This window comes from Zingiber officinale, chromosome 6B, assembly GCF_018446385.1.
Source record: "Zingiber officinale cultivar Zhangliang chromosome 6B, Zo_v1.1, whole genome shotgun sequence".
NCBI lineage: Eukaryota > Viridiplantae > Streptophyta > Magnoliopsida > Zingiberales > Zingiberaceae > Zingiber > Zingiber officinale.
The window spans coordinates 89,485,902-89,509,985 of NC_055996.1; the positions used below are offsets into that span (position 1 = coordinate 89,485,902).

General features: G+C 37.2%; 6 protein-coding genes, 1 long non-coding RNA gene and 5 other non-coding genes across 15 annotated transcripts; 8 read left to right on the forward strand and 4 right to left on the reverse strand.

The window, feature by feature from the left end:
* Positions 1 to 945: 945 nt before the first annotated feature.
* LOC121993050 (transcription factor IIIA-like) lies at positions 946 to 4,146 on the reverse strand. Its single transcript, XM_042547720.1, has 7 exons — positions 4,032 to 4,146; positions 3,647 to 3,823; positions 3,195 to 3,338; positions 2,197 to 2,530; positions 1,696 to 1,931; positions 1,458 to 1,601; positions 946 to 1,309 (listed from the first exon to the last, which is right to left on the reverse strand). The coding sequence occupies exons 2-7, from the start codon at positions 3,821 to 3,823 to the stop codon at positions 1,136 to 1,138; spliced, it is 1,209 nt and encodes a 402-aa protein (XP_042403654.1). The 5' UTR covers positions 4,032 to 4,146; the 3' UTR covers positions 946 to 1,135.
* On the reverse strand, positions 2,537 to 3,189 carry LOC121993054. The gene is made up of 3 exons (XM_042547724.1): positions 3,064 to 3,189; positions 2,804 to 2,983; positions 2,537 to 2,714 (listed from the first exon to the last, which is right to left on the reverse strand). Exons 1-3 carry the CDS (start codon positions 3,165 to 3,167, stop codon positions 2,696 to 2,698), a joined length of 303 nt encoding a protein of 100 aa, XP_042403658.1. The 5' UTR covers positions 3,168 to 3,189; the 3' UTR covers positions 2,537 to 2,695.
* Positions 4,147 to 4,376: 230 nt separating the features above from the next.
* LOC121993058 lies at positions 4,377 to 6,346 on the forward strand. The gene is made up of 2 exons (XR_006115058.1): positions 4,377 to 5,530; positions 5,831 to 6,346. It is a non-coding gene; the product is annotated as an uncharacterized LOC121993058 (long non-coding RNA).
* On the forward strand, positions 4,719 to 4,860 carry LOC121993476. Its single transcript, XR_006115318.1, has one exon. It is a non-coding gene; the product is annotated as a small nucleolar RNA snoR134 (small nucleolar RNA).
* LOC121993445 lies at positions 4,884 to 4,997 on the forward strand. Its single transcript, XR_006115289.1, has one exon. It is a non-coding gene; the product is annotated as a small nucleolar RNA Z278 (small nucleolar RNA).
* Positions 5,177 to 5,290, forward strand: LOC121993444. Its single transcript, XR_006115288.1, has one exon. It is a non-coding gene; the product is annotated as a small nucleolar RNA Z278 (small nucleolar RNA).
* On the forward strand, positions 5,470 to 5,583 carry LOC121993443. The gene has a single exon (XR_006115287.1). It is a non-coding gene; the product is annotated as a small nucleolar RNA Z278 (small nucleolar RNA).
* Positions 6,154 to 6,258, forward strand: LOC121993462. Its single transcript, XR_006115304.1, has one exon. It is a non-coding gene; the product is annotated as a small nucleolar RNA snoR97 (small nucleolar RNA).
* A 105-nt stretch (positions 6,347 to 6,451) lies between the features above and the next one.
* On the reverse strand, positions 6,452 to 6,935 carry LOC121993055 (dynein light chain LC6, flagellar outer arm-like). Its single transcript, XM_042547725.1, has 2 exons — positions 6,777 to 6,935; positions 6,452 to 6,710 (listed from the first exon to the last, which is right to left on the reverse strand). Exons 1-2 carry the CDS (start codon positions 6,909 to 6,911, stop codon positions 6,552 to 6,554), a joined length of 294 nt encoding a protein of 97 aa, XP_042403659.1. The 5' UTR covers positions 6,912 to 6,935; the 3' UTR covers positions 6,452 to 6,551.
* A 338-nt stretch (positions 6,936 to 7,273) lies between these two features.
* On the reverse strand, positions 7,274 to 9,217 carry LOC121993044. The gene has a single exon (XM_042547711.1). It carries the CDS (start codon positions 9,149 to 9,151, stop codon positions 7,427 to 7,429), a length of 1,725 nt encoding a protein of 574 aa, XP_042403645.1. The 5' UTR covers positions 9,152 to 9,217; the 3' UTR covers positions 7,274 to 7,426.
* A 6,446-nt stretch (positions 9,218 to 15,663) lies between these two features.
* Positions 15,664 to 18,143, forward strand: LOC121993052 (organelle RRM domain-containing protein 2, mitochondrial-like). Its single transcript, XM_042547722.1, has 4 exons — positions 15,664 to 15,837; positions 17,454 to 17,522; positions 17,601 to 17,707; positions 17,857 to 18,143. Exons 1-4 carry the CDS (start codon positions 15,723 to 15,725, stop codon positions 17,974 to 17,976), a joined length of 411 nt encoding a protein of 136 aa, XP_042403656.1. The 5' UTR covers positions 15,664 to 15,722; the 3' UTR covers positions 17,977 to 18,143.
* Positions 18,144 to 18,912: 769 nt separating this feature from the next.
* LOC121993047 (calcium/calmodulin-regulated receptor-like kinase 1) lies at positions 18,913 to 24,065 on the forward strand. 4 transcript variants are annotated; one of them, XM_042547714.1, is made up of 8 exons: positions 18,913 to 19,068; positions 19,844 to 20,219; positions 20,603 to 20,756; positions 20,835 to 20,961; positions 22,042 to 22,133; positions 22,235 to 22,306; positions 23,021 to 23,224; positions 23,535 to 24,065. In XM_042547714.1, exons 2-8 carry the CDS (start codon positions 19,897 to 19,899, stop codon positions 23,868 to 23,870), a joined length of 1,308 nt encoding a protein of 435 aa, XP_042403648.1. In that variant the 5' UTR covers positions 18,913 to 19,068; positions 19,844 to 19,896; the 3' UTR covers positions 23,871 to 24,065. The 4 variants fall into 4 exon arrangements, with proteins under 4 accessions (XP_042403648.1, XP_042403649.1, XP_042403650.1 ...); XM_042547715.1 differs by having other exon boundaries at positions 22,048 to 22,133; XM_042547716.1 differs by having other exon boundaries at positions 20,835 to 20,937.
* The last annotated feature ends 19 nt before the right edge of the window (positions 24,066 to 24,084 follow it).

Here is a 24,084-nt window from a genome sequence, read left to right on the forward strand (position 1 = left end):
ATGATAGGCGAGATTGAGAAAAGAAAAAGTATGATAAAAGAGAAAATATGATAGAGAGAGAAAAGTGATGAAAAAAAAATGAAGAGAGAGAACGTGATAGGAGAGATTGAGAAAAGAAAATTTTCGATGAAAAACAAAATATGATAAAAGAAAATGAAGAGAGAGAGCATGATAAGAGAGATTGAGAAGAAAAAAAGTATGATAAAAGAAAAAATGAGATAGAGAGAGAAAATGTGATGAGAAAAAAATAAAGAGAGAGAACATGTGTTGAAAAAAAAAATGAAAAGAGAGAACATATGATGAGAGAAAATGAAAGATTGAGGAGAAAGAAAATATGATGAGGGAAAATATGTGATAGGAAAAAAAAATGTGATGAAAGAAAATGAAGAGAGAGTATGTGACAAAAGAAAATAAAAAGAGAAAAAAATGTGATAAGAGAAAATATGAAGAGAGAATATGATAAGAGAAATTGAAGAAAGAGAAAATACAATGAGAAAATGAAGAGAGATTATGTGATGAGAGAGAATACAGCAAGAAAATGATAAAAAATGTATAAAAAAAATATGATATAAAATAAAATGAGAAAAGAAAAAGTATGATGAGAGATAAGAAAGAGAGTGAAATGAAATAAAAATTGAACAAATATACTAAAAATATTTTCGTCCAAAACTTAATTCTCATTCTTATTCCATCAAAACCCAAACGAGAGGATGAATTTCATCCATACCCAAATTTTTAAATTTCATTCTATAATCTTGATTTCATTCCTATCAACCAAACACAAGGTTTGGGAATAAATTCATTCCTTCATTCCCAAACCCCTAAATCAAACGCCACGTTAATGCATACTGCAATCTATCTGTTGGCGTGCTACCAAGTTGTTAAACGAGTTTTAGCTTATCAAACATTACCCATACTAGCAACAGTGCGTCAGCAATGTATTGATGATTATACAGATCTCACAACTTGATCCAATTCATTTAACTAGGAAGAATTTTAGGATACAATACAATTAAACGAGACATTCTTGAACGTGGTTGTTATATATGATCTATTTTAGATTTAAACAAGCAGTCATCACAAGGAGACAACAAAAGCGATCTTGCTAGCTATTTATCCCTAAAAAGCAACCAACTCAAGTAGTTGACTCCATTAACCAGCTCAAATACTCACATCCGTCGTCAAGGATAGAGATTTGGTTAAGCGGAACAACCCTCTTCCGCTGGAAAGATTGGATAGATGGGCACTTCCTTTTCCGTCCACCCCTTGGCCGAGAAATCCTCTGCTCATCGATTTCAAGAAAGTCACCCTGCAATGAGTTTGAGATCTCAGAATTCATGGAGATCACTGAAGTTGAATCTTGATTATATTAAAACTTGAAATTAAAAGTTGGACAGCATACATCACTTAACAGAGCCTAGGAAATAAATACACAAAACAAATTAAAAGGCACTTACTTGAACATAACAGTGGACGCCAGATTTCTCATGGTTGTCCCTTACATGCTTATAAGGGAACGTTTTTCCACATTCTGGAAAACTACAAGTGAATGGATGGAGATTTTGGTGAACAACTTTTAAGTGTTGCCGGAGGTTTGATACCTGCAAAACAACCACCAGAAAAATGTAATTTTAAACCACTGAGAAAACTAGATTGCCAATTGGAAAATGTAGAAATTTAAATTTGTGGTCTTACATTTGAAAATGTACACCCACAGCCTTCAAAGTCGCATTGCATCCTCTCAATCACCTCATTTGCTTCATGCAAGCGTTGATGTCGTTTGAGGTTCTTCTTCAGTTGTTTTGTCTTACAAATTGGACAATTAACATATTGGTGAGCAGTTCTGATATGAGCTTTAAGGCATTCAGCATTTGTGAATGGCTTCATACATCCAGGTTCATAGCAAACAACCTCCAGGTGATCTAATTTCACTGTAGCAAACAAATTGGTTCAGATGACAGTTAAAATAAATCTACATTCCCAGATCAGGTTTAGTAGGTTAATTGTATTTGGCATCCTAAATAATCAGAAGACTATAATTGGTTGTTCTAAAACAACACCATGCATATAGAACAATATAATCATGATCATGAAAACAAGAACCATATCCTATGATACCACAGTATGATTGATTAGGCTGTAGGACAAATCCAGGCATAATGGAAAATCATGATCATGATAGCAAGAGCATTTTACCATGTGAATCTTTGTGCTTCTTTAATTTTGAGGGATACTTGAACCTCTTTCCACATCCAGGTTCATCACAAACACATTCTTGCTTATCCTTATAAGGAGACTGCTCTTCATGATGTTCACCGCAGACAAACTGTTCTTGAACCTCAGAAGGAGATGGCTCTTGATGCATTTCTCTTACATGCCTGCTCATGTTTGCCTTGAATCCAAACTTGCGATCGCAATTGCTAACAGGGCAAGTAAAGAGTTTCCCTTGGTGAGTCAGTGAATGACGATTTAAATGGTCTTTCCTTCTATAGCTAGCTTGGCAATCATCAACTGAGCATTGAAAAGGCCTCTGAATCAAAATGAAAGAAGATTCATGACAAGAAAGAATCAGAAAATGAAGAACAATAGAAAGACCTTGAATTGAGCAAAAAACATCAATTGACATGCTGTGTGATAACCTGAGAAAAAAATCCCTATTCCTCTACCGACATCACATGTTTCTTAAATACTTCTCTCATAACTTTATCAGTACCCTATCAACAATTTAATTATTGAAAATTATAGAAGTCACGTGCCAGATATATCATATTCATACAAATGTACAGTTCAAGTCAAAACAGACCTCATAGAATGGGCGTGATTGAGGCTTCTTGATGGAGCTTCACAGGAGGTTATCCCATCCTGATACTGGTCCATGCAAGATAAACATTGTAGCCTCTTTGCATTTTGGAGTTCATCATATGGGATCCAATGCCTCACACTTTTATCACCCAATAGAGAAGTTTTTTTCATAACACTATGCCTGCAAATAACTTCCATTAACAAAAATGTCCACACAAGTAGAATCACTTAACAAATAATGACGAAAATCTATTTAAACACCTTGATAAACCATGAATCTCAAGAACATTCCACACATTATCAATATTTCTGACAAAACATATTATTATTCTGAAATAAACAGAAAATATGAGGTCCTCAGGCATAATATCCAGGAATTTTTTTGCAGCAACCTCAGTAGAGTGGCTCAGCATATGCTGCTTTAGATGAGCTGGTTTGTGGAAGCTTGCACCACACTCCTGGCAAGTATGTTGCACCTTGCCGTCCGTATTTGTTACATTATTGATTTCATTTGATTGCACATCTTCCAACTCATCCTAAAGGAAAAAAAATGAAGAAATTTTAAGATAATAATCATTCAAGACGACAAAATTACTGATATTGATCAGGCAGGGTAAATTAAAAACAACAGTATATGTGTTCCCTTTTTGCTCCAAATAAGTAACTAGTTAGCTATTCTCACCAAACATCCAGTTCCTCTGAGTTCAAAATTTTGACTTTCTATTTTTAATACTATATTCCCATTTCCACCTACTTTCTGTTATCTGAATAGAGTACTCCACCGAGCTATGCACCAACAATGGGTATTGACACATCCAAATTTAATAAGGTAAATTGGACGCACCTTATGGTTCTCTAAGACGTGTAAACGCATTAGGGTTTTCTTTGACCTACAAATTCCACAAAACTGACAATAATAGCGCCTGATATCCCTATAAGCTGGTTTTTTATTCATGTCTATCCCTTCGTTGCAATCTTTAGCAATCTCATCATCGGAGGAATGCGAATCTGTTGCCGCCATCTACAATATCAGAAAAAATTGTTCATTAGTTAATTAATTACTAGCTAAAATAATAGCATGATAACAATAGAAAAGGAACAGATAACTTCAAAAAGTTTAGCGACTACATCCACCAAAGCTTGTAGGCTACTAAGATTTGCTTAATGAGCTAAAATTTATATGGTATAACGATAGTTGAAGGTACAAGGATTATCGAATGATATCTTACCTTCCTCAGAATCGTAGGATCGCAGAAGTTTGCGGCGAAGGCACACGGCGGTGGTAGATTAGAAGCAGCTTGAGCGGGTGAGGAACAACGGCAAGCTGTACGCCGAAGAAGACCAAACTAGGGTTCCTGCCTCCGCGAAATATATATATAGCGACAATCAAAGCGGATCCAAAATTTTTGGATCCGTATATGAAGCGGATCTGATCTAAATGGATCAAATACAAGATTAGATGATCCGAGTCCAAGAACTTTATTCGGCTCCTAGTTCAATGGATGGACTACATCACGTACAGGAATCGGTCTACGATTAATGCTAGCCGTTGGATACTGCAAGGAAGCGGCGCTAGGGTTAATAGGTCTGCTGCAGCATGGCGCAAATCTTGGTTAGGGTTTCAACCTTTCCTCTATAAATAACGTGATCTCCTTCAATCTTCTTCACTGATAGATTAGGGTTTTTGATATCGGCGGCGAAATATCTGCTTTTCGTGACGATGCCGCAGCTTCGACGTTCGTCTCTTCCCTTGTTCTTGTTTCATTTATTGTGATATTTTTATTTCCGAGGATTCCTGTCTGTTGCATGTATCGGTAAACGAAGTGCGTTTATTCCTTGCAAAGAAAAGTTTCGGTTTTAAAATTTGTTTTTGGCTCATCCTTCGGAGTCTAGGTGTGTAGGGGATAAAAGGAATGCTGCACGGTGCACCCCGGGCTTCTCTGAGACATTCCGTGAAGGTGGAAGCCCCAATGCTCGTGCTACATTTAACTGCCGTTCAGTGTTGCAGTTCTGTCGATTTTTCTACATCTGATCTGTGTCAATGTAACGGCTAAATCTATCAATTTCTGATCTTTCAAGAAGCCTGTGATGAAACATCCAAATTATGGAGGTGCAGAGGGCTCCAAGTCCCTGTTTTGCAGGGTGAACCTCTTGTAGCTGCTGCATTCAGATGACATTTCTGGATTTTCTGAGGCTTTTTATTTCGAGTAACTATTGTTATTTTGCTTGTGCAATTAAATAGTTCTGAGTGTTCGTTTATATTCATGATAGGCTTTGTTGTTTTGTTAATTGCATTCTGAACAACATCTAACTTTTAATATACTCACTTGGATTTGCAGATTTAAAATTATAATTTATTTGTGTTAAATGAGATGCCTGTGATGACACATCCAAATTATGGAGGTGCAGATGGCTCCAAGTCCCTGTTTTGCAGGGTGAACCTCTTGTAGCTGCTGCATTCAGATGACATTTCTGGATTTTCTGAGGCTTTTTATTTCGATTAACTATTGTTATTTTGCTTGTGCAATTAAATAGTTCTGAGTATTCGTTTATATTCATAATAGGCTTTGTTGTTTTTTTAATTGCATTCTGAACATCATCTAACTTTTAATATACTCACTTGGATTTGCAGATTTAAAATTATAATTTATTTGTGTTAAATGAGATGCCTGTGATGACACATCCAAATTATGGAGGTGCAGATGGCTCCAAGTCCCTGTTTTGCAGGGTGAACCTCTTGTAGCTACTGCATTCAGATGATATCTCTGGATTTTCTGAGGCTTTTTAGTTCGATTTCCAATTGTTATTTTGTTTGTGCAAATTAACTAATTATATTTATTCGATTATAATTCATATTATAGATCCTCTTTCCAACTTTCTTTTACCACTATATTTTAATGTTCAAACAAAATAATTAGTTATCAGGAGCTTGTCTGAAAATGCCATTGTTTGCATTAATGACCTATCAAAATTTTAATGTTTGGGAGCTGTTGCTTTTACATTACTTGTTGTCCATTTCTTTCAACAGGTACAATTTTTGGTAACTGAGTGCAAGCATTTTATCTTGTGCCAAGGATGATTTGTCTGCAAAATGGATGTGCTGTGGAACCAAGTCTCTGGTACCAGGAGAACCTATTTGGGAAAACAACATTTAATATGACATAAGCGTACATTTCTGAGGCGCAAATTTGAATTTTTTTTATTTCTATTTTTCTTTTTACAGTTTTGCTGAAAACACTGAGGGTTGTCTATTTAATTGTTTGTATTCCATTGAAATTTGTTCGATTGCGTTTTTCCAAATTTTCCATTAATAAGCTTGACGTACCAGAGTTCTTACTATCCATCTGTTGCTCCTGATCTTTAGTACTGATGGCTGAAAAACTCTCAAATGCTGTGTTGCCATCAGCTTGAGCTCATGATTTTATGGGCTGCGAGTTAAATTACAACACTACATTTTTTCTTCATTGTAATTTTGATTTTGTATGCCATTGAACTAATAAATATTGTAAGAACTCAGTGATTTGTCTATTTCCTTTTATTGTAAGAACTCATTTAGTTAAACCTATTAAGTGGTTGTTATTTGAATCCGTTAACATTGAACGAGATGAAATGAGCGTGGATAGTACACATGGAAGCTTACATCATTACATGTACAAAGGTCATTTTATTTGGTCATGCAGTTATAGTAACTGAAGAAAACATGTATCCCTCTACAAGCTATGTCATGCTTTGACTGCCTCCATCGTTCTTTAGTTCTTGTTAACCTCGTCCGATGTGCCTTTGAAGAGTAATATTGCAAGGCTTCCGATTCTAAAGTAGATGAAGCAGCCGCAATGGTGTGTGACAAATGAACCAAAGTGATCCCCCACAATACACTGCCACCCGAGCCCATATAGATGGTCGAACTCCTGCAATACCAAAACTCACATTAGTTGAATGTGACGATGAATCCATTTGAAGGAAAACTCCATCACTTGTTTGATTAATCGAGCGATTTCAGTGGTTTCTGCTGCATCGAATAGGTCGAGGGCCTTCCCAGCCAGGCAGAGTGCATCTTGTTGCATCGCCTGCAGCATGTCTGTCTCACATATGATTGCCCTGCTTTCCATCACGGCTGTATTAACAGTTAGGTCTCCGCTGAAGAGTTCTTATAGGCTTAAAAGGATAAGGCTTCAGTTGCCTCTGGATAGAATTCTAACTTGTGGCCTGCAGTAGGTGATGGTGGCACCTGTGGAAAGATTGAGGGTGAGATGTCTTGTTCCTCTGAAAAGAACTGTTGGTATCTAACTAGAGGTGTGATTGGGTCGCCAATCCTGACCTCTACACAATTGGACTTTATTCTTGTTCAGCTACCACCAAAACAAACTACATGAATGAAATAACGTCCTTGGGGTTTAGCAATTTACTTTTACAATTCACAACTCAAATAGAGATTTGCTCTGAAATTGTTATAATGCATACGGATACCAAATTCCTGAAAACTATTATTTGATATAGACATTCAATTTCAAGTACTTTTTACAAGTAAAAGAGAATGGTCCTACTATTATTACTTCCTGAACTACTAAATTGCAAATTGCCATTAACAAAATGAAGATATCAAAAACTGAAGCATTTTTTCTGATCATGGCTGCTGATCTGCAAACTTGTCTTGGGGAAATGTAAGAGGAGAATTCAGCACCTCATCCTCTGACACAGCTAAGAATGGCTGCCTCCCGGCCAGTTCAGCAGCTCCTTTTGCACATCCAGAATCGCGAGGGCTTTGAGTGTTGCGTCTCAAAGTTTTGATCTTTGGAAGCATTGCAGCAAGCTTCATGATGGATTGAGGAGAGCTTGGAGTAAAGGACAGGGAACTCACTACCACATCCAAATCATCTAACATTTGTGAATATGTTTTCATTTGATCCTCCAATTCAGATCCTGTCAGTAGAGCACTAGTATTCCCCCTGCTTAGTTCAGGCAATGACCATTTACCGCGTTTGTTTCCCTGTTTCTCACCGGTGGTGGTCGTTAAACTATAGCGGCTTGGGACGACTCTTCCTTTAGCAGCTGTTGATGGCCTTTTGCAAGAAGCAGAGCTCTGGTTCTCCTGGAACAGAGCTTTACGCATAATGATTCCTCGAAATGGACCTTCCTTTGTTCCTTTAGCAGCTCCATCTACGACTTGCTTCTTTGCGCTGACGGATGGCTTCAGAGATGCAGGGCTAATGCTTGAACTCCGCTTTGCTTGCTTATCGACAGGTTTTTCTGTGAGTTCTTGGAGATTATTCTGCCGGCGAAACCGGGCTTGAAATGGACCTTCCTTTGTTCCTTTATCAGCTCCATCTGTGACTTGCTTCTTGGCGCTGGCGGATGGCTTCAGAGATGCAGGGCTAATGCTCGAACTCCGCTTTGGCTGCTTATCGACAGGTTTTTCTGTGTGTTCTTGGAGATTATTCTGCCAGCGAAACCGGGCACTGGCTACTATCTCAAGAGGCCCAAGACTGATAGTCCTTCGCCTGTTATTAGCATTACCTGGCGTATCCAGCGTCATTTTTGCATTTGGCATCTTCATTGCAGTGCCCGGAGGCTGAGATTTAGGGTTGAAATTATTTCTTTTTGTCGCTTCCTCATCTTCTTCCATGTTTTCCAGCTTCCCTAAACCTGGTATCTTGTGATCATGAACTGATCCAATAGGGGTTTCGTTAGCCTTACCTGATTGATGATCAGCCTTCTCAATCGGTGCAGGAGACTCCTCGGTCTTCTTCTTCAAGGCCGATGGCCAAAGATTCTTAGCCGGGCTCGGCCTCGAACCGATAGGCCTCCCTGGGGTCGCAAGGATTTCCAAGGGTCCCAGGCTCACTCCTCTGCGCCGGGTTCCAGCTCTCGCCGGCGTCACCTCTATCGCCCGATCCATCCTCTTCGAAGCCGGTGTGCATGGATTCCTCGCCGCCGAGCCCTGCTTCGGATCCATGAACTTGGCGGGCACTATCCTCCCGCGCGGCTGTCGCCCCCGTGACTCCCGCTCCGCCTTCTTCGCCCGAAGTGCCTCCAGCCTCGAATTCAGCCGCGCGATCTCTTCCTCGATCCGGGAGATCTCGTCATCGAGGGCGGTGTCATCGACCTTGGCGTCGTCCCGGAAATAAACGAGGGGGGCCTTCTTCGGCAGTGCGGCATCAAGGAGGGGCCTGATGTCCTCAGGCCCTCGATTCTCCTTGGAGGGATCGAGGTCAACCTGCGCAAAAGAGTTAGTGGAGACCTCCCGCAGAGGAGGAGGAGGAGTGGAGGAGATCTTGGAGGCGGAGGCGCCGTCGTCGAAGGCGGCGTTGTTCCAAATCTGAAGGGAATCGGGAAGCTGAAGGAGGCTCATCTCTTTCCTCCTTCTTCTACAATCGCTTGATTTAATGGATCACAAATTCACAACAGGCAAAGCAACGCTTTAAGAGAGCTTTTTTCGACCGTTGGAGGAGGGAGCGCGATGGTAAAAGTAGACGTTAGGAGGAAGGAAATGCAACGCTGGCCGTTGGATCAGGAACGGCTCCACTGATGACGCTCCGATGTGATTTGCTTAACTAATTAATGATGGACACCTGGGGCGCGTTTGTCAGGGTCCCACCATGGATACAAGATTGGCGGTGGGCCATCCCCGTAATCAAATGCGCGAATTGTGCTACGTTACTTTTTGGACAAGAAAAAAAAAAGAAACCTTTGAGTATGATTTTAATCAAAAAGCTGTTTTTTAAAAGAAAAATTACAATGCGCTTGTTTCCTGGAAACGGGGGATAGAAGTGGAGAGTAGAAGTAGTAAATTTTCTCTTTTTTTTTTTATTTTGTTCAGTAATAATCAAAAAACTGTTTTTTAAAAGAAAAATTACTATGCGATTGTTTCCTGGAAATGGGAGATAGAAGTGGAGAATAGAAATAGTGAATTTTCATTTTTTTTATTTTGTTCAGTAATTTATGCTTAGGTTTCTAAATTTATCAAAAAAAAAAAAAAACATATACCAGTTTAATACTTCTCATTCTATACTCTTGATAAATTTAAGTAATTTTTATTTTCTTTTTTCTTCCATTTCTCTCATTTTTATTTCCTCCTATGTATGTAATATCTTTTCTCTTTCCTCTCTTTTGTATGTATAATAACATGAACTTAGAAACTAATTATTCTAAAAGTATTTTATCACTCTTGAGAAACCAAAATAAATAATGAATAGAATCGTTTGACTCCTTACAGTCTCAGAAATTGATAGAAAGTAAAAACCCACTGATAGACCTAGACAGGTCTGATTGGATCCATTTCAGATCCTATGAATTTTTGAGACTTCAAGGAGTCAAACGGTGTTATCTATTGCTTATTTTAGCTTCTCAATGATGTTATATTTAGAAGAATCAGTTAAAAAATCTCATATCATGTCCACGTTGGGCTTGATATAATTCTATATCAAACCCATATTGAGATTTTTTTGACCAGTTGTTCCATTAATATTTAACACCTTCTGAGAAGTCGAAACAAACAATGGATAATATCTTTTGACTCCTTGCGGCTTCAGAAATCTATAAGATCTTAAATGTGTCCAATTTATCCTATCTAGGTCTTGGGTTTCGGTCTGATTGGACCAATTTTATGTCAAAACCTACTGATGAAGTTAGAAAGGTTTGATTGGACCTATTGTTATTTTTGACATTTCTAGTGGTGGTTCAAAAATTTTGAAAAAAAAATAAATTCTTTTTTTTTTCCTTCTTTTCCTCAAACATGTTATGCGAGATCAAGCTCACGTTGGGCTTGATATCTCCCCATATCAGGTCCAATAAAAAGGGGAAAAACATAAATAAAAAACAAAGTGGCATGGTGAGGGTGGAGAAGAGAGGGAGGAGCATAGGCATAAGCCCAAGCAAAGGAGGAAGAAATGAGAAAAATTAATTAATAAAATAGGATAAAATGATATCTACCTCTTTTAGTGGTGTTTGGGCATTTTTCTTTCATTTTGAATTCCTCATTTTAATGTTCAATCCTTAATTAATTTAAATTGATACAAAATACTTAAACTCAGAAAATGGATCTTTAAATCTTGAAGGAAAAAAATCTCTATTTTATTTCTTTTTTTTCCTTTTTATTGGCCTTGATATTTCTCATATCAAGCCTAATGTGGGTCTCCTATATCAAGCATAATATGAGTCTGATCTCTCATAGCAGGTTTGAGAAAAAAAAATATTTTTTAAAAAAATTTTAAATCACCACTAGGAATGTTAAAAATAGTAATGGGTTCAATCAGACCTTTCTCACTCCATCAGTGGATTTTGACATAAAATTAATCCAATCAGACTGAAATCCACTAATGGACCTAGATAGGTCTAATTAGACTCATTTCAGATCTTATAGATTTCTGAAGCTGCAAGGTGTCAAAAGATGTTATCCATTGCTTGTTTCAGTTTCTCGGAAGGTGATAAATATTAATAGAACAATTGACCAAAAAATCCCAATGTGAGCCAATATAGAATCACATTAGGTCCACATTAGGCATGATATGATTCTATATCAGACCCAACGTGGGCATGATATGAGATTTTTTAGCTGATTCTTCTAAAAATATTTTAACATCACTAAGAAGACAATATAGACAATAGATAGCATCGTTTGACTCATTGCAGCCTCAGAAATCCATATGTCTTGAAATGAGTCTAATTGGAACTATGTATATCCATCAGTGGATTTCAATCAAAATTCACTGATGGATCTAGACATGTTCGATTGGACTCATTTCAGGTTATATGGATTTCTGAAGCTGAAAGGAGTCAAACGGATCCATTGCTTATTTTGACTTCTCAGAAGTGTTAAAATATTTTAGAAGAATCAGCTTCTCAGGAAACTTTTTAAGTTTACGTTATCATGCATGCAAAAGAGAGGAAAGAGAAAATAAGAGAGGAAATAGGAGAGTAAGAGAAGAGCTTTTGCATGCATAGGAGGAAAGAGAAGAGGAAGAGAAACGACAGAGAAAAGAAAAATGAAAACAGTCAAATTTATCAAGAGGATAGAATGAGAAGAGCACTGTGAAAACGTATGTTACTTTGTTATTTACCAAAGGATGCGCCTTTTTACAGTGCTTCTCCCCATTCTACCCTCTTGATTATTTTTCTTTTTATTTTTTCTATCATTTCTCTCTCTCTTCTCTTTCCTCCTATGTATGTAACGTTTCTTCTCTTTCCTCTCTTTTTTTTCCTCTCTTTTTTTTCCTCTCTTTTACACGTCGATTCTTCTAAAAATATTTTAACACCTCTGAGATGTCGAAATAAATAATGGATAGTATATTTTAACTCCTTACAATCCCAAAAATCTACAGGAATTGAAATGAGTGCAATCGGAGCTCTCTAGGTCCATCAGTGGATTTTGGTCGAAATCCACTGATGGACTTAGAGAGCTCCGATTGTATCCATTTTAGTTTTTATAGATTTTTAGAGTTGTAAGGAGTTCAAATATACTATCCATTATTTATTTCGACTTCTCAAAGATGTTAAAATGTAATAAAAAGAATCACCAAAATTCTCCACGTTGGGCATGATATGGAATCATATCAGACCCAATGTGGGCATGATATATAATGATATCAGACCCAATCCATATCAGGCTCAATGTGGGCCTGATATAGAATGATATCAGACCCACGTTGGGCTTGATATAAACGTGGCCTGATATAGAATCATATCAGGGCCGACATGGGCCTGATATGGAATACGTTGATCCTGATATGATTTCATATCAAACCCAACGTGAAAAATTTTGATGATCCTTTCTTATTATATTTTAACACTTCTGAGAAACTAAAATAAACAATAGATAGCATATTTGAACTTCTTGCAACCTAAGAAATCCAGAGGAACTGAAATGGGTGCAATCGGAACTCTCTAAGTCCATTAATGAATTTTGACCAAAACTCGATCGAAATCCACTGATGGACCTCAAGAGCTCCGATTGCACCCATTTCAGTTCCTTTAGATTTATGGGGTTGCAAGGAGTTCAAATATGCTATCTATTGTTTATTTCAACTTCTCAAGGGTGTTAAAATGTAATACGGAAGAATCGTTAAAATTCTCCATGTTGGGCCTGATATGATTCCATATCAGGCCTAACATGAGTCTGATATAGAATGATATCATGCCCATATTAGGTCTGATATGAAATCATATCAGACCCAACGTGGAGAATTTTGATGATTCTTCCATATTATATTTTAACACCTTTGAGAAGCTGAAATAAACAATAGATAACATATTTAAACTCCTTGCAATCCTAGAAATCCACTGGAACTGAAATGGGTGCATCAGAGCTCTCGAGGTCCATCAATGGGTTTCAACTAAAACCCACTGATGGGCTTCGAGAACTTCGATTGTACCCATTTCAATTCTTGTGGATTTCTTGGGTTACAAGGATTTCAAATATACTATCAATTATTTATTTCGGCTTTTCAGAGGTGTTAAAATGTAATAAGGAAGAATCACCAAAATTCTCCACGTTAGGCCTGATATGGAATCATATCAAGCCTAATATGGGCCTGATATAGAATGATATTAGGTCCTCATTGAGCCTGATATGACGTGTGCTTGATATGAAATGATATCAGATTCATGTTGGGCTTGATATGATTCCCTATCAGGCCTAATGTGGAAAATTTTGGTAATTCATTCTTATTATATTTTAATATCTCTAAAAAGCCGAAATAAACAATAGATAACATATTTGAATTCCTTCTAACCCCAGAAAGCCACAGAAATTGAAATGGGTACATTCGGATCTCTCTAGGTTCATTAGTGGATTTTGATCAGAATCCACTAATGAATTTAAGAGAGCTCTGATTGCATTCATTTCATTTCATTTCATGTTGATTTCTAAAATTGTAAGTAGTTCAAATATATTATCCATTATTTATTTCGACTTCTCAGAGGTGTTAAATTATTTTTAGAAGAATCGACATTCAAAAGGGAGGAAAATAGAGGAGAGAAAAGAGAAAAACGTTCTTAGGAGGAAAAAGAAGAAAGAGAAATGATAGAAAAAATATAAAAAAAAAAATTTCAGGAAAATAGAATGAAAAAATACATGAAAAGGTGTCACATTTGATAAATAACAAAATAATACGTCCCTTTTAATAAATTTAAAAAATCTCGATATGTCTTTGGTAAATTATCGTTTTTAGATCCCATAGCCCCTATCAAATCAGCTTAGCAGCTTGTTTTGTGACACCATGAAACCGAATTGTTAATCTCGCACCAGTGTCAATAAAAAAAAAAAATCCACAAAGCCCTAAATTGGGCATCAAATAAAAATAGAAAAAGATCTCTCCTTTATGGTTTTTGTCGACCAAAATCCAAACGAGCAACGAAAAGTGCAAGCAAAGGCCGTAACTCTAAGAAAGGGCATACAAGGAAAGTAGAGCTTAGAGGTGGGATCCAGCCGGAGGTGGCGCCGAGTGGGGAGCAGTGACCTGGCTGTCGACGAGACCAAGCTCGTGCCAGGGTTCCGTCTAACGCTGTCTTCCTCGGACGAGCGGGGCGCGGTGGTTCTAGGTCAGCCTAAGCGTAACCGAAGAGTTGGATGACGACGAAAACCCCGTGACTGCTCCGCCGTCGCCCCCGATGCCGCTAAGGAAAGGTAGGCGACAGAGCCCCCAACCCTTGCCCTCCGCCGCCTTGTTGGTGCCGAGCTTGCCGTTAGAAATGTTGGGGTTGCAAGGTTGCAAATATAGTCCCATATTAAAAACACATGGAAAAGATCATGGGTTTATAAGAGAAAGATATCTCCATTGGCATGAGGCCTTTTGGGTAGAGCCCAAGAGCAAAATCATGAGGGCTTAGGCCCAAAGTGAACAATATCATATCATTATGGAGATATCTAAATTTTTTTCGATCCTACAAGAAACAGTCATGTCTCACCTCATGAAGCAGCAGTTGTTGCCCGCTGGTCGAGGGAGAGGCTCGGGTAAGGGTTAACAACCAGTATGTGCCTCTAGCAAGAGTGGATTCTCTTGAGCATGAGTGTAAATTAAATAAATCAAGTCACTCATAAGTTATTCGAAGCTCGATTTGATAAAAACTCATTTGAACTTGTTTAATGAGGCTCGTTAAGATAAACAAACCAAGCTAAGCTTTAAAGTACTAGGCTCGTTATCTCGCTGATTTAAAAAATAATAGTTTTGATATTGAATTTATAGATTTTATACTATACTTAAATATATTAAATTTATTTATTAGAATAAAATTATAAATTTTAATAAGAATATTATAATTTTATCTAAATATATAATTTAATTTTTAATAAATATTTAAATTTATAATTTATATTTATTAAATTCGTTTAAACTTGATAAAAATTTGAATAAATTTATGAGTTATGAATATATTCATTAAATAAAATTCGAACTTAGTTAGATTATAGATAAGATAAATTTAAATATTCAAGAATTAGACTCGACTTACTCAATTATACCCTTACTTTTGAGTTGAGCTAGAGAGAAAGAGAGAGATGGGTGAGTGGATGAGACATTGGGTCGACTTGATAGTGCGCCTCCAGTGGCCTCCACTGTGTGCATAGATCCATACCCAACTAGGTAAACATACGTTGAAAGAAAATAATCTCTTAATTTATCTTCACCTTTTACTATATTAATACCCAACTCACATAATTATATATATATATATATATTCAATTTTTGAAATTTAAAATTAAATAAAAATATGAAGGAAAAAAAATCGTGAATGAAGGTGGTCACTATCAACGATGGGTCTAAGTTGTCTCCAGGCCCATCACGATGCCCCACTGGGCCGTCTTAAGGGTCCTTGTGAGTTGTGATGCCCTCGGTCTATAAATGGAGGGCGGTATGCGAAAACGGGCGACTTGGCGGATCGGCTCTTCTTCGTCCAGTTATCGAACGCGCGTGCGAGACCCGCGAGTCATGGCGGCGCTGCGTTCCGGGGTCCGTCGCCTCTTCTCCATCTCCGCCTTCTCTCCCCCGCCTTCCGCCGCCGTCCCCCCGCCCGCTGAGCCTTCGACCAACCTTTTCGTCTCAGGCGAGTTACCCTCCTTTTCGCATCTTAGGCTTTCAGTTCCTAGCCGTTTCGTAATTTTTTCCCGTTTTATTGTACGGAATTTACCGATGGAAGGCATGCATTTTGTAGATCTTGACAGTTCCAAGTGGAGCTCTAGCTATTTTGAAATTGCTTCACCAACAAAAGCCTAAATTTTCTTTTGAGTTTTTCGTTGTTCTTTAGCACAACCCGATTGGCGTTAAATTAAATAAGAAATTCTGTGTATGCTTACTGTTTATTACAATGCTCTGGAAAGGGTCAGAATAGCTTTAAGGTAACTAGCGTTTTGTTAGGTTTTATGTTTAGTTATTTCGTAAGTCAAAATTCTAGGTGAGTTATAGGGCTTTCAAAGGGTTGGGAGTAGCATTGACGACTACCCAACTACTTAAACGTTCCTTAAGGCTTAATTTGATATCCAATTATTTGTGCTCAATTCAACACCTTTAGTTAGTGCTTTTCTAAGGAGTTCATAATCACTGTGGTTTCTTGGCTCCATCAGTTTTAGGCTATCTAAAATTGTCATTTAGAACTTCATCAATAAGCTGATCTATATGCTTCTATGACATCATTTGTAGTCTCATAAGCAGGTTTATAACTAGATGAAACTTTCATAATCTGAGTATAATATCGCACAAGCTCAATAAACTTTAAGGATTTTGACATTTCTTAAAGCTTGATGTGAACTTGAGCTTCAATAAAACTCCATCTTGAAGGGATGCTTCTTGAATTTGGCTAGAATGAGCATCGATGAACTCAATACATAAAATGATTAACATCTAAAGTTTAATAAAAATCATGATTGTTGAAAACGGCTGCTTGGCTGTTATATTGGATCTAATTTTACTATGTTTTTTGATTGCAAAATTTGTTTATTAGTACATAGAGTAATTAAACATGAGATATAAAGATCAAACAATAGCCGACCCCACCTAGTGGGATAAGGCTTGGGTGTTGTTTGTTGTTGTTGTATATAAAGATCAAACAATAGATATGGATTCAAATACTCTAACCATTAGGTATTTGAGATACACCTTAATACTCCAAGGTGGAAAATCCGAGAACACTAAGAAAAGTCTTAAATCATACGAACCGTTTTTTTTTAAATAACAAGATGGAAAAAATGACCATGTTTTCAGATGTTTTGGATATTAGGTATTTGAGATAGACCTAAATACTTCAAGTTGAAATATCAGCGACGAAGAGAGATGAGTATGGATTGATTACAAGTTTACAACATATTCTAGCTCCTAGACGCTTTACACAATCAGCAAAAGCAAAGAAACCAGAAAAGAAGATAAGAAGAAGAGTGAGACGCTACCAAGAAATGAAAAAGAGGGTGGCTTTGTTATAAGAAGCCTGCAATACTGTGTTTGTTGGAAAGAAATAAGCTAGGTCTAATGAGTAGAGATATACGTTAAAAAAAGATAAACTTAAGCTGGTACATGATCCACACTTGAGTCTATGGTTCTTGCCAAATTGGATTGTCATGAGCTTATGATTTGTGCAGGAATTTATGTCAGTTTGGACGAATCTGAGTTAAAAGAATATTTCACTTGAGTTCTATGTATATTTGTTAAATTCCTCTTTCTTGTTTTCAGGACTCAGCAAGCGAACAACATCCGAAGGACTGAGAGAAGCTTTCTCAAAGTTTGGACAAGTAATCTACGGTATTTTCTTCCTAAAACTAAGTTTATATTTGTCTTGAAAGTTATCTTTGCAAGATGTTGATACTTGTATCCCCGCAGCTAGGGTTGTGACTGATCGTCTGTCAGGCTATTCTAAAGGGTTTGGATTTGTGAGATATTCAACCTTGGAAGAAGCTGCCCAAGGTATAACAGGAATGGATGGCAAGGTGAGTTTGCCACAATGAATCATGCGTTTCATCTATGTAAATATTCCAAATTTTCAAGTGCATACAGATAGGAAACTTGATAGTTCAAGCTATTTGAAGTTTGAAAGTTAATTTCAATTCTTTTTTTTTACATGTCTACTTGGCTGCAGTTTCTTGATGGCTGGGTTATTTTCGCCGAATATGCAAGACCAAGGCTGCCACCACCAGACCAAACACAGGCTCCCCCTCCCCCACAACAAACTTCTGAGCCACCATTCAATCATCAGTAGAGCTTGAATTCTTGTATGGCTACATAAATTTATGAGACTAGATATCATTATAGCATAGACTTATGTGCAATTATTCTCTTGAAAGGTACTTGGATCGCACAATTCAAGTAATTGGAGAGTTAATAAGATCTTAAAAAGACATTGAATTATAAATGCACTTTGTTGGATATTGTCTTTTTTATTATGGTGTATTATCAGTTTGTCATGAAGTTTTAGCTCATTGTTGGTGAGAAAAGAGCGCGTGAATAAATGCATGTTGCCTATAACGGCGACATGGTGCCCATTGTAATTCAATGCTGACCAATCTTCTGAAGCTATCTATCAAATTTGCCGTTTTTGCCCTGCGAGTAGCGGTTAGGCTGTTAATTAGGTATCTAATATTCGAATTTGAATTTCGGTGCACCTTAAAAAAATTTCTTCAGAACGATAATGTTCGTTTGGATGGATCTTCTAGAGTACCTACTGCTTGGATGGATCTGCGGGATTAAATTGATCACTTGAATTTGAATTTTAACAGTGATTTTAATCCAAATATTAAGCGATAAATTTTAAAATATTTATTTTTAATATATGTTTTAATAAAATTTTATGAGAATTTATATTACTTTATTATCTTTTTAAAAAATGGTATCAGTTTTTTCATATTACAGTGGCAAAAATCCCAAAATATCCGCAGAGTTGACCGTTACATAGCTACGTCATCGTGCGGATACAGGACTGCTCTCTACTCCTGTGGCTGAACAAACTCGTTCGCTCCACAACCGATGGTTACCTCTCTGCTATTTGGAGTCTCCCTGTCCCAGAACCAATAAAAGATCGGTACGTTTCTGTGTAATAGTAGGTGGTTTGGGTTTCATGATCCCCTAAGCTAGAAATAGCGCTATCGAAGATGGCTGCGCCGCGTCAATCCTCACCTTTTTTTAATATGATTTGATTTTTAATATGAAAGGGCAACAGAGTTTTTAATGGTCGAGTCTTCGCAGCTCGCTTTCTTCTCAATGAAATGCGACTATCTTAGATGAGATCTGTGGCGTAGCTCTACGATTCCTCTGCTCGATCCGTCATTGCGGCGTGCTCGTTTCGCCCAAACAGGTTAGATCGCTTCGCTTCGGCGGATCTTCTTTATGAATCAGGTGTTTCACCTTTGTCTCGAGGTTGCTTTTGTCTCAATCCACGCAAGGATTCGGGGGTTTCTTGAAGCTCGATCTTTGGTTTTGTGATTGTTGGGCAAAACATTTTTTTTTTGGCTGGTCCATTCTCGTGCCCTCTATGGAAGATGGCGTGGCCGGTTCGTTTTGTTTTCCGTAGGAAAAATTGCTGCTTTCCTACTCCCCTGCTGAATGAAGCTCCTTTTCTACTCCCCTGCTTTGTTCCTTTCTGTTTGATCTTTTGTGTACTTCTTCTCATGATTTCTTAGATTTTGGTTTTCATGTGTGTTCTGTCCTCATGTATGATACTAGAAAGAGGACATAATTTTGTAATTTTAGGTATGAAGTGAAACATCGCCATCTTCTCTAATCGTAGGTTTCGTTTGTAAGGCTGCAGTGTATTTTTCTATCTCGAGGTTGAATGAAGATTTAAAGATTCTTTGTTGGTCCAGTTCCACGTTTTTCTATGGATGATCCTGATTGGGGTTTAGCTTTTATATATTTCAGTGGCCGAGATCGTTTTGTTTGAACATCCATTTGGCATCCGTGTCACAGAAATCTACTTCTGCTTCTTGTCTTTAGCCAACTGATATTGACCTTTATGCACTGGTGATTCAGATTAGAATAGTCGTGTCCGTGACACGACATAGTTTTGTTTTTCATGCTTAAAAGATTTTCAATTGGTTCTATTCGATGAGATTAAAGGGGTTTTCTTGCAGGAGATATTATGGAGTGGACCTCCGACAGCTGCTATTAGCGGTGTATTGGGGAGATGAATGGTGTGCCATCATGGGTACTGATTTTAGGAGTGACAGCAGGAGTCCTGATTGGAATCTTCCTAGCTATAGGTGCTCTGCTTTGTATCAGATTCCAGAAGAAGCGTGCTCAGATAAGGATCACCAGCTCAAGGAGGGCATCAACTGTCCCCATGCGTGCCAATGGAGTTGATGCTTCTTCAATACAATCAGACTCTACCATGGATCAAGAGTCACCGAAGCACAATGACTTTGAAGAAGATCGTCCTTCCTTATGGACTGAAGGAACCAAGAGGAAGCATCTTGTGTCTGTTTCTGGAGTGCCCAAATATTCATACAAGTAAGAACAGCTCCATCCACATCATCTTCAAGATACTGATGCATATGCATATTCAAGCCTCTGATCTTCACTGTTTTTGTTAAGAAAAAAAACAATCCCTTCCAATTTATCGTTATGATGATCCTTTGATCTTCCGTGTTTATTTAATTTGATATGTTAAAGCACAACTGTGCCTCATAGCTGATGATTGCACTACTAAAACAGGCTCTTGAAATATCTTAACAGAGACCATTTATGTATTTCTGCATGCAAATCTTTAATGCAACCATTTCTACTTCCATCTTTTTGGTTTCTAACTTGTGAATTTACAATATAACTTAGATCCATGTTGTATTCTGTTTGGTAATGTAAAAATAAAATAGCTTTTTGTATTCTATTCCCAGGGATTTGCAAAAGGGTACTAGTAACTTTAAAACATTGATTGGTCAGGGGGCATTTGGTCCTGTTTACAAAGCACAGATGCCCACTGGTGAGACACTTGCAGTTAAAATGCTTGCTACTAACTCCAAGCAAGGCGAGAAGGAATTTCATACTGAGGTAGCACTAAATATCTTTACTTTTGATTGGGAATTCCAGACAAGATGAAAGAGGAGTTCACTGTTTCATCCTTTTCAGGTTCTACTTCTTGGGAGATTGCACCACAGGAATCTTGTCAATTTGGTTGGATATTGTGCTGAAAAGGGCCAGCATATGTTGATATATGCTTTTATGGCTAATGGTAGCCTAGCTTCTCACCTCTACAGTATGTCTGATCACTGCTTAGATACTTTTTACACTTTATATTATTTTATTTAGGAGAATGATGAGGTTCAAGACATCAGGTGTATGCTTGCCGATCAAACCATATTTTTTATGCTTGTGTTACATATCGGGCTTCCTATAACTAGACAATATATTTATATCTAGACAATCGTAAACAGAACTTTAAATATTTTATTATTTAGTTCTCTCTGCTACTGGTGTACCATGGTTGTCCTTACATCATTTAGAGACTTAGTGGGATTTAAGTAGAAAATATGAATTATATGATTGCAAAGCCTTACTAATTAGCAGTCGACCTCTTCTTGGATTAGTTCAAATTACAGGAACAATACCCTTGACAATCTTACTTAAGGACATATGGTTTTAACTAGTAGATAATGAGGCAGATGTGTATAGTTACAGATGCCAATTTAGTCGCTAAAGAGAATATATGCCTAGAAAATACTAGTCCACCTCATCTTAGATTGGCTTGAACTATAGGAAGACAACCTTTGACAATCTTACATAAAGGACACATTTTAAGTGGCAGATAACAAGGCAAATGTGTGTAGTTGATACCAACGAGAACTAGATATGCCTAGCAAGTACTATTTTTGATGTAAGGAATAAAAACAACCATTGAATGATATTAAGTAATATTTTTCCATTTCAAAGTCTTATCTTCATGTATGGCATTTTGGTGTTTAGGAATATGGAAAGAAAGTAATTGTCAATTAATCCTTTGTCTTTCTATAATTGAACTGAATTGCATCATAACATGTATATAGCTCTTGCTCAAGTGAATTGTACTAAAAATAAGCAGTATTGCTTTGAAATAATCTGACAAATATGAGATTTAGTCCTTGATATTAGAGCACTAGGAAGTGACTTTTTCTAGCCTTGATGGGTTTATGTTACCTGGCAAGGAAACTCTCTTGACCTGGTACAATTTTTCCACCAGTGTTTGGACCCCTCAAGAAGCATCTTAAGAATTCTAGTTCACTTTTTATCCTTAATATATTCACTGTCAAACTGCTTCAACTTTTGATTTGGAGGAAGTTGCCTTTAACTTATTCATCAGGTGCAGGCGAAAAGTATCAAGTATTGAGCTGGGATTTGAGGGTTAATATAGCTCTAGATGTCGCAAGAGGTTTAGAATATCTTCATGATGGTGTAAGAAAACATATTCTGTTTTGTCTGAGATGACTAAAGAACTTTAATATATATTTTTTTATGAAAGAGTAAAAAAGCACTTTTGGTCTCCATTCTTGCAGGCTGTTCCACCTGTAATTCACCGTGACATCAAGTCTGCAAACATATTGTTAGACCACTCCATGAGAGCTAGGGTACGACAAATAAGTCAGGACTCATGCAAATAGAATATTTTGTTAATTTTACTTTCATTAGTTCTCTGATTCTATTATGCTATGAATGGGCATTACCGAAGGAATTGATAATTTAGATACTTATTGATCTGTGCTTTTACCATCTAAATCCTTTTTTTTAATTATTCAGTTGTCAATAAATGATAACCTTAATATTGTTGGTAGCTATTTTCTGGATTTATGTGCTCAGTCTAGCTATCTAGAAACACTGGATTATAGACATGGAATACGACCAAGAAAATAATAGCGGGCATCAACTAGCTTAGTTGGTAGCTATTTTCTGGATTTATGTGCTCAGTCTAGCTATCTAGAAACACTGTGGATTATAGACATGTAATACGACCAAGAAAATAATAGCGGGCATCAACTAGCTTAGTTGGTAAGCTTCTTCAAAGTTGTTGCCAAGGTCTTGGGTTTGAAACTTGCCTTCATCACATGTGAGTGCTTGACGAGGGCTTACATAGCTATCAAAAAAAAAAAAAAAATCTAAGGAACTTACTAACAAAGTAACAAATTGATGAATTTGGAGAGGTTGTATATTTATCACCAAGATGTGGTTGTATTTGCTTCTCCTATCAAGAGTTGATTCTGTTGGAGCATCCACCTTATATTATCTTTGATTACTGCATAGTTTGTAATTTTACTTGCAAACTGGAAGAACACTTTGTCAACCAGGTTGCAGACTTTGGGCTATCAAGAGAAGAAATGGTTAGCCATCAGGCATCTAACATCAGAGGAACTCTAGGGTATCTGGATCCTGAGTATGTATCATCAAGATCGTTCACAAAGAAAAGTGATGTTTTTAGCTTTGGGGTTTTGCTTTTCGAGTTGATTGCCGCACGCAATCCACAACAGGGCTTAATGGAATACGTTGAACTTGTGAGTGTCTCTATCCTTGTTTCCACATGTTACTCAATTTAGCAGCTAGACTTTCGCATCTTTTAACATGAGAGTAGCTAGGATATCAAGCTAACTTTTCTTCAAGTAAATTGTCAAAAATCATCTTGCTTTAAGTTTGCATGTGAATGGCACTTTAGGAAACTACATAGTTTTCCAACAAAAAGTATGAATTCGTTCTGTAATTCATTAAATTGGCAAATAAAACTTATGTGACTACTTCATGATGTTTTCTCAAAGAATAATGTACTCTTATCATAATCAAAAGGCTTACTATTTAACTATGTCTTAGGCCGCAATGGATGCTGATGGAAAAGTTGGATGGGAGGAAATTGTAGATCCCCGACTAGACGGTGTGTTCCACATAGCAGAAGTCAATGATGTGGCAGCTCTTGCATATAAATGCATCAATCGACTCTCCAGAAAACGACCATCCATGAGAGATGCAGTCCAAGCGCTCTCTCAGATCCTGAAAACAAGGCACAGAAAGCATCATACGAGGAGATCATTGCCCCTCACTGAAGAGGAAGACTCCGTCGACATGGAAGCATCAGAACATCAGAGTATTGTATCTGAACACCATAGAGACGAGTCGATAGGCAGCGCATCAGATCTGCCAGATGTTTGATCTACTAAGAATGTGTTTCATTCCCTTCTTTGTTGATCCATTCATTGAATTCATAGTTTTGAAAGATAGGTGTGTTAGATTTAATATATGACAAAAAATTGTAATTCGAGGAGCCATGACTTATGGCTCAATGTATTAGTTTTTGCCAATTCAAAGTGTATAATTTTGATTGAATGAATTGCTGTTGTTGACTTATTTTAAGTATACCATTTCT

Excerpts from the sequence above, each read along its gene's own strand:
- LOC121993055 (XM_042547725.1), bottom strand. The coding sequence starts at position 6,911 with ATGGAAAGCAGGGCAATCATATGTGAGACAGACATGCTGCAGGCGATG. Across the intron at positions 6,711-6,776 it reads TCGCTCGATTAATCAAACAA|GAGTTCGACCATCTATATGG; the intron begins GTGATGGAGTTT and ends TTGGTATTGCAG.
- LOC121993050 (XM_042547720.1), bottom strand. The coding sequence starts at position 3,823 with ATGGCGGCAACAGATTCGCATTCCTCCGATGATGAGATTGCTAAAGAT. Across the intron at positions 3,339-3,646 it reads ACGTCTTAGAGAACCATAAG|GATGAGTTGGAAGATGTGCA; the intron begins GTGCGTCCAATT and ends TTTTTCCTTTAG. Across the intron at positions 1,932-2,196 it reads GAAGCACAAAGATTCACATG|TGAAATTAGATCACCTGGAG; the intron begins GTAAAATGCTCT and ends TGTTTGCTACAG.
- LOC121993047 (XM_042547714.1), top strand. The coding sequence starts at position 19,897 with ATGAATGGTGTGCCATCATGGGTACTGATTTTAGGAGTGACAGCAGGA. Across the intron at positions 22,134-22,234 it reads TAGAATATCTTCATGATGGT|GCTGTTCCACCTGTAATTCA; the intron begins GTAAGAAAACAT and ends CCATTCTTGCAG. Across the intron at positions 23,225-23,534 it reads TAATGGAATACGTTGAACTT|GCCGCAATGGATGCTGATGG; the intron begins GTGAGTGTCTCT and ends ACTATGTCTTAG.
- LOC121993054 (XM_042547724.1), bottom strand. The coding sequence starts at position 3,167 with ATGCCTGAGGACCTCATATTTTCTGTTTATTTCAGAATAATAATATGT. Across the intron at positions 2,984-3,063 it reads GAGATTCATGGTTTATCAAG|GCATAGTGTTATGAAAAAAA; the intron begins GTGTTTAAATAG and ends AGTTATTTGCAG.
- LOC121993044 (XM_042547711.1), bottom strand. The coding sequence starts at position 9,151 with ATGAGCCTCCTTCAGCTTCCCGATTCCCTTCAGATTTGGAACAACGCC.
- LOC121993052 (XM_042547722.1), top strand. The coding sequence starts at position 15,723 with ATGGCGGCGCTGCGTTCCGGGGTCCGTCGCCTCTTCTCCATCTCCGCC. Across the intron at positions 15,838-17,453 it reads GACCAACCTTTTCGTCTCAG|GACTCAGCAAGCGAACAACA; the intron begins GCGAGTTACCCT and ends TCTTGTTTTCAG. Across the intron at positions 17,523-17,600 it reads GTTTGGACAAGTAATCTACG|CTAGGGTTGTGACTGATCGT; the intron begins GTATTTTCTTCC and ends GTATCCCCGCAG.